At 43.3% G+C, this 14,353-nt stretch overlaps 1 protein-coding gene across 3 annotated transcripts in view; it reads right to left on the bottom strand.

Moving 5' to 3' along the window:
• Positions 1–14,353, bottom strand: part of ROR1 (receptor tyrosine kinase like orphan receptor 1) — a 345,467-nt gene that overhangs the window by 130,932 nt on the left and 200,182 nt on the right. For all 3 annotated transcript variants that reach the window (XM_084785977.1, XM_084785978.1, XM_084785979.1), the window contains one exon: positions 9,417–9,488. In XM_084785977.1, coding sequence (XP_084642103.1) covers positions 9,417–9,488 — 72 coding nt within the window. The remainder of the gene's footprint in view (positions 1–9,416; positions 9,489–14,353) is intronic.

Below are 14,353 nucleotides of genomic sequence, written 5' to 3'. Positions count from 1 at the left end.
AGCCTAGGGTTCTGGAAGCAACGTTGTTACCTGCAGCTATACAACCCTGGGGCAGAGTTTATTCATTTATAAAATAGGGGCGATGGAGCTGGCAGATTTTTCTCCTTATTCTACAATTACATGTATGAGATCACTTTGAAAACAACAAAATACAAGGAATAATTAAAAAAAAAAAAGGTTGTTATTAATCTCCTTCTGGGTACCCTACCCTCAATGGGGAGGCAGGTAGAAGGAGCACAGATATTCCAAATTCTGCAAAGGAAACTGTACTTTGTTCTTACTGTGTTCAAAAAGGCATAGCAGTATCTTACTGGCAACCATTGAAAGTAAACAGTTCTGTGGCACTAGGCCCACTGACAGTACTCTGCACCATCACAGTATCCTGCATCATCATGGTACCATGTACCATCACAGTACCCTACACCATCACAATTTATACACCATTACAGTACCCCACATCATCACAATACTCTACACCATCACAGTACCCTACACCATAAGTGTCTGCACCATTACAGTACTCTACACCATCACAGAATCTACACCATCATAATATATACACCATCACAGTGCCCTGTGCCATCATAGTACCCTATACCATCACAGTATGTACACCATCACAGTACCTTATACCATCATAATATCTACACCATCATAGTAACATCTACACCATCACAGTACTCTACACCATCATAGTATCTGCACCATCAAAGCATCTATACCATCACAGTACTCTACACCATCACAGTACCCTACACCATCATAATATCTACACCATCAAGTATCATCTACACCATCACAGTACTCTACATCATCACAGTACCTTACACCATCATAATATCTACACCATCATAGTATCATCTTCACCATCACAGTACTCTACACCATCATAGGATCTGCACCATCACAGTATCATCTACACCATCATAGTATATGCACCATCAAAGCATCTATACCATCACAGTACTCTACACCATCACAGTACCCTACACCATCATAATATCTACACCATCACAGTACTCTACACCATCACAGTATCATCTACACCATCACAGTATCTGCACCATCAAAGCATCTATACCATCACAGTACTCTACACCATCACAGTACCTTACACCATCATAGTATCTACACCATCACAGTATCATCTACACCATCAAAGCATCTATACCATCACAGTACTCTACACCATCACTGTACCCTACACCATCATAATATCTACACCATCACAGTACTCTACACCATCACAGTATCATCTACACCATCACAGTATCTGCACCATCAAAGCATCTATACCATCACAGTACTCTACACCATCACAGTACCTTACACCATCATAGTATCTACACCATCACAGTATCATCTACACCATCAAAGCATCTATACCATCACAGTATTCTACACCATCACAAGTATCTATATCATCCACCTCCAGACATTTTTCATATTCTTTCTTTTTTTTATATTTTGAGGCCGGATTCTCTGTGTAGCCTTGGCTACTTTGGATTCACTTTGTAGACCAGGCTGGCCTCAAACTCACAGAGATCTGCCTGCTCTGCTGGGATTGCAGGTGTGCACCACTGAGCCTGGCCATTTTTCATAGTTTTAAACTAAAACTCAATACACGGCAGACATTATTTCCTTCTTCCCCTTCCCTTCAGCCCATGGAAAGTACCTTCCTACTTCCCCTCTCTATGATTTTGAATACTATGTTTCATTTAAATGATGGAAAAAACGGGGACTGGAGAAATAGCTCAGGAGTTCACAGCAGTTCCTGCTGTTCTACAGGACCTGGAGTTGTATTTTTAGCACTCATTTTCTGCAGCTCACAACTGCCTGTGCCCTCTGCTCTATGTTTACCCAGCACCTCTGGCCTCTAAGGGCACCTCTACTCATGGGCACACATCCTACCAACTAAAAATAGAAAAAATATTAAACTATGGGTAAATGAGAACATCATACAGAATAAGGCTTTTAAATAAAATCTTTTTTTTTTTTCACCCCTGTTTTAAAACTCAAGGGCACAGAAGAATGGCAGTTGACTGGGAGCTTCACTTTGAAGTTTGCATAGGGCTGCAAGGCTAATACCGCTTTATAACCTCCGTTGAATCCTGATGGGCTTGGTCCTTTGGTCTGTCCCCCGTGACAGTTCAGAGTACCCCTGAGAAGCTGTGCAGTTAGGGGTGATATGGTCTTGCTCTCACTAGAAAAATACTGAAGACTGTGTGACTCATTCTTTTTTGGGGGGGTCATGTCTGCTAAACCCATGTGAGATAAAGCTACAGGATCACCCAAGAAACACCCGCCTCATGTTCACATTTTGAGACATTTCTACCTTACATAAAATATCATCGGTCCCTCCCCAATTCATGCTCAGAGACAATGTAAGAGAAGGAGATTGCTTGTCCTGAGAAAAGAAGCCAGGAGGTAAAAGAAAAAGAAAAGAGGACTCCTTTAGAATGTTCCTGGCAGTTAATTCTGTACTGTCATGTCTCATATAACAAGGGAGGAAAAACCCAAGAGTAGAGAAGAATTAGATTGCACAGACCTGGATGTTACCCACATTGCCAGCACTGCATACATATACAAAGGCTTATGCCCAAATTCAGAGCTTCACAATGGGCGACAGGAAAACTGAGCTAAACCATCTATCTGGGTTGTGAGCAGAGACTCATGGACATTCTACATTTATCTGGGAAGTAGCACCAGAGCATGCGCCACCTCATATGTAAGCCCCAGTTCTGGGAAGAACTGAAACTAATGTAGCCAAATATGAGATACCACAGACCAAAAAGGTTACGTATTAGGCTAGGACAACCATCCTTCACATCCTTAAACTTCCCAACTGGGATGCATTTACATGAGCAAACACTTTTGGGACGATGAGAGCCGCACTCCGGGAAGAGCCTGATGGGCCACACTCTTGTGGGGGAGACGCGTTCACACATGAATCACCAAGGAAAATGGCAGGAGCTCCAGGATGTTGGCTGCCTGCCCCAGGAGCTGACGCTGAGGACGCAGACTACAGGGACCTACCTTCAGCACGGAATGTCATCAGGACAGTGAAGCAAAATACCCCATCCCTCTGACTTCCAGAGTCCAGTGACAACTCTAGCATATTTTCTTTCTCTCCCCAGACAGCTCAGACTTCAGTTGAAAAAACACTGCTCCTATTGTCCAGAACCAAGTCAGTTTTTATTAGAATAGACATCCCCAAAGCAGTGCCCTCCAGACTTTTATGAATATGACAAGGAAACAATGCATGAAATGATTTAATGACAATTTGCAATAATCTCAGTAAGAGTTTTATGATAAATCTTTTTCATAAAATGATAGAAAAGGGAGGATTTATGAGTCTGTTTCCATTAAGCTCACGTCAAGGACATGCCAAGAATTCCCAAGGTATACAATTTTAAAAGTGGAAGAAAACTGCAAAATTAGCCAAAGAATGTCCCAGGCTCTGGTCTAGATTTTTAATGTCCTCCAAAGGTTGTGTGTTAAATGCTTGGTCTCAGCCTGTGGTGTTACTTAGAGATGGTGAGTAACCTTTAAGAGGCAAGGTCTGGAGGGTCAACTTTAGGTCATTGAGGCACGTCCTTGAGTGGGTATTAGGACTCTAGGCCTTTCCCCTCTGGTAGGGCCACCATGAAAGGACATGCTTGGTTCAAGTGTGCCCTCCCTAATCTAGATCTGCCTTACCACACACCCAAAACCAGTGGAACTAAACACACTGTTCCTACTCTGTAGTCAACTTAGAGTCACCTATCACCTGGGAAGAAGACTCCAAATGAGGGATTGTCTACATCAGGTTGGTCCATGAACAGGTCTGTGGAGTGACTTACTAAGTTAACTGATGTGAAAAGACAAAGTCCACTGGTGGGAGGCACCATTCCCTAGGCACAGGATCCTGAACTGTATGAGTAAAGCAATGGAGCTGAGCACAAGCAAGCAACCAAGCAGGTGTGTGTTTTCACTCTCTGCTCCTGACTATGAGTGTGATGTCACCAGCTGTCTTGAGTGCCTGATATTGAGACTTTCCCCTAGTAATGGACTGTAACCTGAAACTGTGAGATAAAATAAAGCCCTTCTCCCTCAAGTTGCTTTTGGTCAGGGTATTTATCACAGCAGCAGAAATGGTGAGTATACTCTAAGCAGAAAGAGCTACTCAGACTAAGATCTAGCTTCCTCGTAACCAGTAGAAATAGATCATTTGCATTAGGTCCTATTTACATTGCTTGGTGTGTGGAATCTACTCTATAATCATTAGGAGTGATTGCTATGCTTATTATATTGTTATAATAAATGTTGATGACAAAGGCGATTCTGTGGTAAAACAATGAAAGCAATGCATGCTGTTTGATGATATAAATACTTCTTACAACCCTGGTCCAACTAAAGGATTGCGCACATTCTGTCTTCTCATATTCTGGGTTGGCAATTACATCCCCTAGAAGGCCAGGAGTAGGAACCTAATTCTGAATAAGGAAATATTGTTGGGGAAAAAAAATCCAGGAATAATTGTGTGAGAAAATGGATATCCAAATCTGTTATTCATTTGGGCCGAGGAGCATGGATGTAGGGCATGTTCAGATACATTCATTTGTTTCCTTTTTCTCCCCCATCCTATAATACTCAGCTCCAGAGTCGTCATTCCTTCTGGGCTGTATAAAGTGCATTATCCATTCGCCTAACATGTACCTACGTCATTTAGGTTTTTTCCTCCCACTAGATTATTAAGACCTTAGGGAGGAATTCCTATTATTAATGTTGTTATCCAGTGCCTACTACCACAGGAAAACAGGCCTGGGAGGATAAGTGATTGACCCTACCTGCGGTGGCTATTAGTTGGACAAAGCAAGGAGCACTCAGGAGAACAACCAAAGCATGTGTGGTGACTAAATGGGAAAAAGAGGAACGCTGCCTTTTAAAAAGCCCAGAGAAATAAGAAGATGCAAATTTGGTCTGTAGATTCTTTAAAAGCAAGATCTGAATTATTTGAACTTGCAGAAGAGGTAGCTTACTATACTTGACTCCCCCCACCTCCACCCCAGAGCTCTGTCTACACCCTTTTCTTGCTTAAAAAAAATCATACAAATTTCTTAGGACCAGACTAATGTAACATACAAAGTTATAAATATGCTAAATTATATAATCAACTACTGAAATAAATCTAATGAATCAGAATATAATAGAAATAGCTTACAGTTTGTACAGAGGCACAAAATTGTGACTCTGCATTTTATTAGCTTAGTTACTTTGCTCCAACTTGTTCTCCTGTCTATAAAATAGATGCAACAGTGGCTGGGGTTTTTACAGTGATCAGCGGTACCCACTCAGGTGTTAGCTGTAACATCTAGGATTTGCTAACTTTCCCCAGAGAGTGGGTACTTTTGTGTTTTCACCAACTGTTTCACCTCTGTGTGGCTCTGGCACATACTTAGTGCATATAACTAATTGAGTGAATGAAAAGATGTAAGTTTTAGGAACAATTCTGAGGTAAAAGTCCTAGAAAAGATACCTAAGAAGAGCACCATCCTGTGAGTCTAGAAGATAAGTGAAGGTCACAGACAACACAGCCTTACAAGTCAGTTTGAACTCTATACTAATATATCCCAGAGGCCTGAGATGGTCAGGTGTAACTTAGAAGAGCCCCTAAAAATGACTCATTTTGCAGAAAATGGTGAGAAGTAAATCTGCCTTCCTTATGACAATGGGAAGTAGAGCCAAGAGCCTCTAAAACATGTTGAGGCGGGAACTTCTACTCTGCTCAGGCAGCAAAGGCTTTGGGTACTTTCTCCAAGCACGACGTGAGTGTCGTATGCAATGCAACCAGGCAACGTGATATTTAAACACAAGGTCTTGGCGAGAGCTATTCTGAAACAACAGTGCCCAGAATGACGGGTAATTAGGCAGTTTCTCAGAGCCCTCCAGGAAATCTGGCCTGGCGCAGGAATGCCAAATTTTTCAACCTTGTCTGAAGAAATCCTCCCACCACCACTGCGTCTTGATGATGTCTGTAATCGGTTGCAGAGCTCACAGATGGGGAACCATGACTGCCTTCTTGTTTTGTGGGTCCCTGTCCTCAGAGATTTGCTTCATGGTGGACCAATTTCCTCAAGCTCCAGAGGGCTGAGGTACAAGGCCAGAGAGAGTACATGGCTGGCTCTACCTCTGGTGACTTTGACTTGAGCCTAGCAAGGAACATGTAAGAATTTTTTTTTTCAGAAAAAAACAATCCTGTGATTTTATACCTTTGCAACACCTAATCCCTGTTGGACTAAAATGATTTTGAGTAAATCTGTGAAAGGGGAAGTGACTGCTTAAAGCCTCTTCGACTGCTCCGAGGCATGCGTATATTAATTATTTTCCTCGTCTCTATACAGAATGAAACATCTTAAAGGAAGGATTTGCCTAGGTTCACTGTTTGTTTGTGCCATCATGGGAGGGAAGACATGGCAGGATGTGGCTCCACAGAGGCAGGACTGTGTGGCAGGTGCTTGGTACACCACACCAGTCAGGAGATACAAAGAGACCTGGGCCAGAACTGGGAAAGGACACGACCCGGAAGCCTGCCAGTGATGGCTTCCTTCAGTTCGACCCACCACCACAGCACTCTACACCATCCACCTCCAGACATATTTCATATTCTGAAACTAAAACCCCAGCGAGGATTTTAGCCGCAGAAAGAGAGCTGATCACAGACGTGTGTGGGGACTTTTGAGCTGTCAATGGGTTGAACAGGGTTATGTGTTTGAAATCGTGCTTCCTAGCTGGTAGCACTGTGTGCAGAGGTTGTGGAACCTTGAGGAAGCAGGACGTAGCTGGAAGTGGTGGGCCTCTGAGGAGTGACCCTGTGGATCACTGTCAGGTTCTAGTTTTAGCTTGACTTCTCTGTCCCTGGGTCTGCCAAAGCAGCCCCACAGTGCCACCATTGCAGCAGCTATGAGTCACCATGAACTCTGCTATGAAGTTCCCCGTCGTGATGGACTGTGCCCTCACAAACTGTGAGCCCAGACAACCCTGCCCCTTTCTTTTGGGCATTTTATCATGATGATAAGAAAAGGAAAGGATGCAAACTTGCTTTACTATTGCAATTCCAGAACTCAGAGCTGAAGAGTAAACTCGGTGAGTTGTTGGACATGAGTATCTGGATGTTTGAAGTGTCAAAATAGTTTCTTGCATAGTGTGGCAGGATCCATCAATTTACTCACTTTTACTGGGGATTTAACACAAACAAGAGACTGTGTCCTCACTGCTACCAAAGAACAAGGTAGATGTATAGACATCTATCTACAAACCTCTCCTAGCCTTAAGAGAAGATGGGTATTTACAGTACCTATGGATCTTGCTTCTACAAACAGTAGCCAGAAAAGGAATTAATAAGAAATTTAATCAGAATTATTTTAGCTATCTCGAGATTTTTGTTTTCCCATATATAGTTCATCCAAGGTCTGTAAACAGCTGTGTTGAAATTTTAATGGGGATTGCCTTGAATCTGTAGATTGCTTTTGGGAGGTGGCCATTTTTACTGTGTTAATTCTTCTGATACATGAGCATGGGAGCATGGGAGATCTTTCTATCTTCTGATATGTTCTTCAACTTTTTTCTTTAAAGATTTGGAGATTTTGTCATAGAGATCATTCACTTGCTTGGTTAGAATTACTCCCAAGATATTTTATATTATTTGTGGCTATTGTGAAGGATGTTATTTCCCTGATTTCTTTTTCAGGTTGTTTGTCATTTATATATAGGCAAGCTATTGGATTAAAAATTAATCTTGTGTACAGCCACTTCACTGAAGGTATTTATCAGCTGTAGGAGTCCCCTGGTGGTGTTTTGGGGGGTTGCTTATATATACTGCTACATTATCTGTATATAAAGAGACTTTGACTTCTTCTATAAGAAAACACTCGGAATCAACAAACCTGGACTCACAGTGCTTCACTGAGATTGAACTGACAGTCAAGGATCCTGCTTGGGTCTAACCTAGGCCCTTTGCATATGTGTTATAACTGTGCAGCTTGGAGAGTTTTGTGGGACTCCTAACAGAGACGGGGTTTGGGGGGGTCTGTTTCTGATGCTTTTGCCTGCTTTTCCTCTTACTTGGTTGCCTTGCCCTGCCTTAATATGATGGGGGAGAGGGAGTGTGCCTTGTCTTACTGCAACTTGATGTGCCATGTCTGGTTGATGTTCCTGGGAGCCCTGCCCTTGTCGGAAGGGAATTGGAGAAGGAGTGGATGGGGACGGAGGGTGGGAAGGTGACTGGGAGGAGAGGGGGGAGTAAAAACAGCAGCCAGAATGTAACATATGAGAGAATAAATTAATAAAAATAAAATAAACAGAACAATAATAACCCCCTCATTCTGAAAAAAAAAAACTAAACTAAAAAAGAAAAAGAAAAAGAAATGTAAACAATGGATCAGTGGATGAATTACTGAGTGAATGAGGCAGTGAAATTTCCAAAAAGAACAAGGGCATTTCCTGCAAGGGTCTGAAGAAGCCCATGGATGGCACAGAGATGTGTTCAACCTTAAAAGGGAAAGACTTTGCTCCTCATGGAAAAAAGTGGGTGGGTAATAGAAAACAGAAGAAGAAGAAGAAGAAGAAGAAGAAGAAGAAGAAGAAGAAGAAGAAGAAGAAGAAGAAGAAGAAGAAAGGCAAGCCGGATAGAAGAATAGAAAACACTAGAAGATACAGAAATAGAGATACAGAGGTAAGGCAAGGGAGACTAAAAAGAAATAAGGCTGGAAAGGCAGACAGGGCCAGAGCGCCTGCGCAGTAGGATCTCCCTAGAGTAGCCACTGCTTAGCACATGGAGGCCTTAATTAATGCAAAGCAGCAACTCCATGGCGGGATCCTATTCCCCACATGCACATGGGAAGCTGCTGTCTGCACACACAGGCAATTACAAGCATTCTGGATGCCAGGTCCTCCCTGAACCCCACAAACACATCAAACTCTTATCCAAAAACGTCACACAGCCAGCGGCTCTGATCAGTCCTCGTTTAGCCTGAGTCAAATCTCCCAAACACGACCCACTAGGTGCAGAGGTAGGAAGGTAAGACATGGCCCTGCATCACATCTTGAAGCATTTTAACCATGTGGAACATTTTAGAAGAAGAAGAGAAAGGAAGAAAAAAAAAAGAAAGAAAAAAGAAAAGAAACCTTTGTCAGAAATAATTCCAAATCGTTAACTGTTAAATCTTCACTGAGTGAGCTGGGGGTTTATTTCTGCCACTGCCTCCTCCTAAGGATCCAGACAGCAGTTCATTTCAAGGAAAAACAGGCCAGGCTATGGATGCCATGAGCTTTTCTCCTCCTCCTTCCCCTGCCCCCCTCCTGCCCCTCCACCGCCTGCCCCAGCCCCACCCCCAACCCTGCCGGTAGTGTTGTCTTCCCCTCTGCATACTGCATACCTTTGTCGATTTCACTTGAAATGTTCCAGGATGAGGTAGGCTCTAGCTCAGCACTGACTGACAACTCTGTTTCTGGAACGAGAAAGAAGCGGGGGAGGGACAGGAGACAGGGCATTATTTTATAAGGTCACATGCAGGCTGGGAGATGTATTATATCCTAAGAGTTTTCCTTCAGAGAGAGACTCTCACGGCACTATGTAGCTTGGTATAAGGGAGGCAGCTTCAGTGGCCAGCAGAGGCCCTCTAAGCCAGCCAAGCTGTAGTCCAGACTTGCACTTTAAAATACCACCCTGGGGGTTACATGGAAAGAGCTATGTTAACAGAAAACCATACCAACAGAGACGACCACATCTTAAGACTAATGCATTTAATAATCTTATCAAGTAGAAGGGGGAGGGGGCTGGGGGGAGGGATAGACAGAAAGAGAGAAAACATTGTCCTGATGGCTTTTGTTCACTGTGTTTATGATTCTGTGAACAGAGAAATTCGGTTCTCGACACTGGCTTGTTTAAGTCAAGGCAAATGAAAACTACGTATTTGGACGTGCAGAGTCATTTGTGGTGACTACACTTAAACAGCAATTTTCAAAGCCACCATAATTTGAAGCAAAAATGCAAATTAACTATCTACAGGAGATACTGTACTGTGAAGATTCAAAATCTTTTCGGTAATAGACTGTGCTACCCATAGGATGGTTTTGTTGTTCTTTCGGAAGAGTTCAAGCCATGGCATCATTTTATTAACATATTTTAAATAAGATTGTTGCAACATCTCCTTGGGCTATATACAAACAACACATATACACTATTACATTAGTGTATTACTAGAACATTAGCACTGGGCAGAATCTGAGGGGACCAAGGTCATCAGATAAGGCACATAGGATGTCGCCCCACCTCACTCCCTTGCAAACACAAATGTATTATGATTCTTTTTGCCTAGTAAGCTTGGCATCTATACTACGGTCTTTTCTAGATAGTGTAATTTAAGTAGCCATTAAAAGCAGGTCTGAATTGGAAAGCAAGCTGAACTTTGATGCGTAGGAGACATGACACAGAAGCATAGCGCTTGGCTCTGCCCACAAGCCTCCCAGTGGCCTGGACTGCCTAGCACCGAAGACTCTGAGATCCACCATACCTCTCTGGCTTCACCCTGCCAGAAACAAGCACTCTCTCTATATCCTTATTTCCTCTTTGGCATCCATCCAATGGCTAGAGATGGTATATGCCCTTGCTGCTTTACCAGGGACTGATGTCTACCCGCAGAAACCTTGCAGAGCTCACGTCCAGCCTGCCTACTCATCTCATCACCCAGTGCAGAAACCCAGGGCCTATTTGGCAGACTTGCTTCCCTGTCCTGGAACAGATGAGAAGGGAAGTAGACATGGGCCACACACTGTCCATGGCCCTGGCCTGCTTCTTCACCCAGAGACAAAATCAGCCTGAATTCTTTAAGGCAGCTGTTCTCAACTTGTAAGTCTCAAGCCCTTTGGGAGGTGGGGGAATTGAATGACCCTTTCACAGGGGGTCACATATCAGATATCCTGCACATCAGATATTTACATTGTGTTTTATAACAGTAGGAAAATCATGGTTACGACGTAGCGATGAAATGATTTTGTGCTTGAGTGCCACCACAGCACGGGAGCTGTATTCGGAAGAGTGAGGTGCACCACTTGAAGTGGAACCGAAGTCAAATGGGCAGTATTTCTAACAGTGTGCTACACACTGGCTAGGTCATTCCTGCCTTCACAGCAAGCCGGCAAAGACAGAGTGAAAAGTAAAGAGGCATGCTGGGAAATGCTTGCCTGGATACCAATCTTATCTCTCTTTAGAGGCTCCACTTCCCTTCCTCTTGGTTGCTGCAGACACCTGGAGGTCTACTGACATCAACACACTTCACTCTTGATTTCTGTCATCATGAGACTTTTCATTCCATGCTCTTCCCCTAGAAGGAGCCTCCTGGCCACACTTCTCCCTCCTCTCCCACACCCTTCTCTGTGTTATCTGTAGTGTTAGTCATCTCCTTTTCTGCTCTGCTTAGCCTATATACAGTCCCCTTTCAATACTCTGTAGTCCATTTTATAGTAGAAGTCTATCTTGCAGTAAGGCCACTGGCCATTCAAAAAATAAAAACAAAAATAAAATAAGGAATTCAAGAAAGCTGCCTTCAGCACTGCCTGGGAATTTATTCTTGCATTTTGCTAAATAAATGAAGTCCTAAACACAAGGGACAAGGGATAGAATTAAATTATACTTAGAGTTACTTAAAGCCACTTACTTATAGTAGCAGTTTGGAAAATGAATCATCAAAGGGAGTAAAAAGTTTTCCTAGAGTTTAATGCCTCTCAGTTTACTTGCTCATTGATCCAGTGCCTATTCACCCATCTGTCCATTCAACAAATGTTTACTGAGCTCTATCTTAGACAAGCTCAGCAGTAGTGAACAAACAAGTCAGAGGAGCTAGTCTGGACCCAAAATGCTGCTGTTAAGGCTGCTATGGCCCATGGCAAGTCTGATGATTAGAAAGGTCCAGCCTCTAGCTTCTGATGGCCTCTCTGGAGGTTTCCTATGAGTGAACATTTGCAAAGACCTGGCGAAGCTATTACTCTCCCTCAGAGACTCCTGCTGCCAGAAGAAGGGCAGTCTTCAGTGGCAGACCTATCCTGAGCACAGACTTTTCTTTATCTGCACAGCCTGGGCAAGTCAGAGAGCCATCTGTTGGAAACAGGGAGTCATTCCCAGGTTATCTAGCCTTGGTAGATTTTCAACCAGCATGGAGTCATTTGTGCTTTTTATCTCCCTAGCAACATTAGCACCTGCTGGGGTTAGAAGGTCAACCTAACACATTGACACTTGTGCAGCATGCTCTCGGCTTTCAATCTTTTTACCTTTGAATTTATACTTGGTCACTAAGAGACAGAAAAGTCATTGCTCATTTAAGCTGGACTTTGATAAGCATGCTTCTAGGGGAAGTTTGATGATTTTTGCTCTAGTTTGCCTGGGTAGAGATCAGTGACAAAACGGGTAATGGGATTCTTTGAGGACGTGCTGGGTCTCACCACAGGGACTTGGTTGGCAGGCTAACATTCTGCCACTGAGCCACAATCACTAAAACATTTTGCTGTTGCTGATTTTGGAGATGAGGCATTGCTAGGTAGCACAGGGTGATCTTGAAGTCTTTATCTTCTTACCCCTGCCTCCCAAGTACTGAGGTTACATATGCTAAAATTATAAACACACATGTAGTGTGCATGGATGTACGTATGCAGATCTGTATGCATATGGGTGTAAGTGAGGACTGGTGAGAATGTGTATGGATGTATACACATGGGCATGGAAGTAAGAGTTTGATATTGGTAGCGTCCTAAGTAGCTGTCCATGCTGCTTACTAAAGCAGGCTCGCTTGCCTAGCACAGAGCTGCCTGACTCATCGCATCTAGCAAGCCAGCTCACCCAGAGAGTCTCTAGTCTCCTCCTGAGAGCTGGGATCACAAGTGTGATGCCATGCCTGCATAGCTTTTTTTTCCCCTAAGGGTTCTAAGGATCCAAACTCCAGTCCTCAAAGTTTGTCAGTGAGCACTTTGTACACAGAGCTATTTCCCTAGCCCCACATGCTCCATCTAGATAGATAAATTGTGAACAAATATAATAGTGACATCAATGAAAACTTTCTCATGTTGGAGCCTCAAACACAATAGTTCCGTTGCATGCAGCTTAACTCACAACAGAACACCCATGTGATTCATTAGAAAAATAAATAAATAAGGACATTCAGTGATGTTCCATTTACTACTGAAAAAGAAAACCAGAAATGGAAGGGACTAACCTTCTACTTTACACACGTCACTCACTTTGACATTTCTCTGGTCATCAATGAGTGCTCTCTCCCTTTCATTCTACTTATACTACAGATAATCTTGGGAGAGAGGATCAGGACTCAGGCATCCCCTGTGCTCTCCCTGACTTGAGACAGCTCCAGGCAATGTCTACATGAGGTGAGTCCAGCAAAAGGCAAGGGAATGGTTTCTGATGCTGTTCAAATTCTGGCTCTGCACAACCTGACCTATGACCTGGGAGAGAGCTGCTTCATATCTACCCCCCCCACCCCCACCCCCAGTGCCTCACTTGTTAAATGGCCTCATTGTAATGATCACACACTGTTCTTGAGACTCTCTGGAGATGAGTCAGGAGGCAGCCTTAACGAAGGAGCTCTGATGACTGAAGATAAAGACTTTCTAGCCACAGACACAGGGTCAAGGGTGGTCAACTCTGCAACTCCCAAACCCATCTGGGGAGTGTGTCAACCAACAGACATTCTTGAAGTGACCCTGAATTCTCAACCCTTGAATCTCACTGGGTGAGTCCGACATATTTCATACTCAACACTGGTCATTTACAAGCCACTCAGGTGACAAGCTCTAACACTGATGTGCCTCCTAAGAAAATAAATAAAAGGAACAAATGACTCTTTGATTTAAAAAAAAAAACCCAAGGGAAAGGGCATTCTCAGATCCTTTGGGCTGTACCTTCAATCCTAAGATAGTTTCATGCTTGTGAACCCAGAAACAGACCTATTCTTCTAGACAGACCTTCAAAGCCAAAAGTTATTTTCAATTTGAAGCACCATCCCCTGCCCCAATTATTTGGCCATTAGTTTTGACACATAAATTTTAGGCTGACCATGCAAGGAGCAAAGAAAAACTGTATTAACCATCCTTTAAGTTACATAGGCTCCCAATGGTGCAGATGTTTATGGAGCCCTTTGTTGGATGGGCAAATTGGGCACACCCTGAAAACAAGCCATAATCCTACTTGAGGCACAAAACCTTCTCTCAGTCTCCGAGCCACTTAAAGAGAAGCCCACTTTGGATGCAATTGAGACAGCTATTAAGATTCCAAGCACCTTCTAGTGAGACAAGTACCTTGTATTTGGGC

This window comes from Acomys minous (genome assembly GCF_964271855.1).
Source record: "Acomys minous genome assembly, chromosome: 6".
Classification (NCBI taxonomy): Eukaryota; Metazoa; Chordata; class Mammalia; order Rodentia; family Muridae; genus Acomys; species Acomys minous.
Note: the sequence above shows the minus strand (reverse complement) of the source record. Positions and strands in the feature narration are given on the sequence as shown.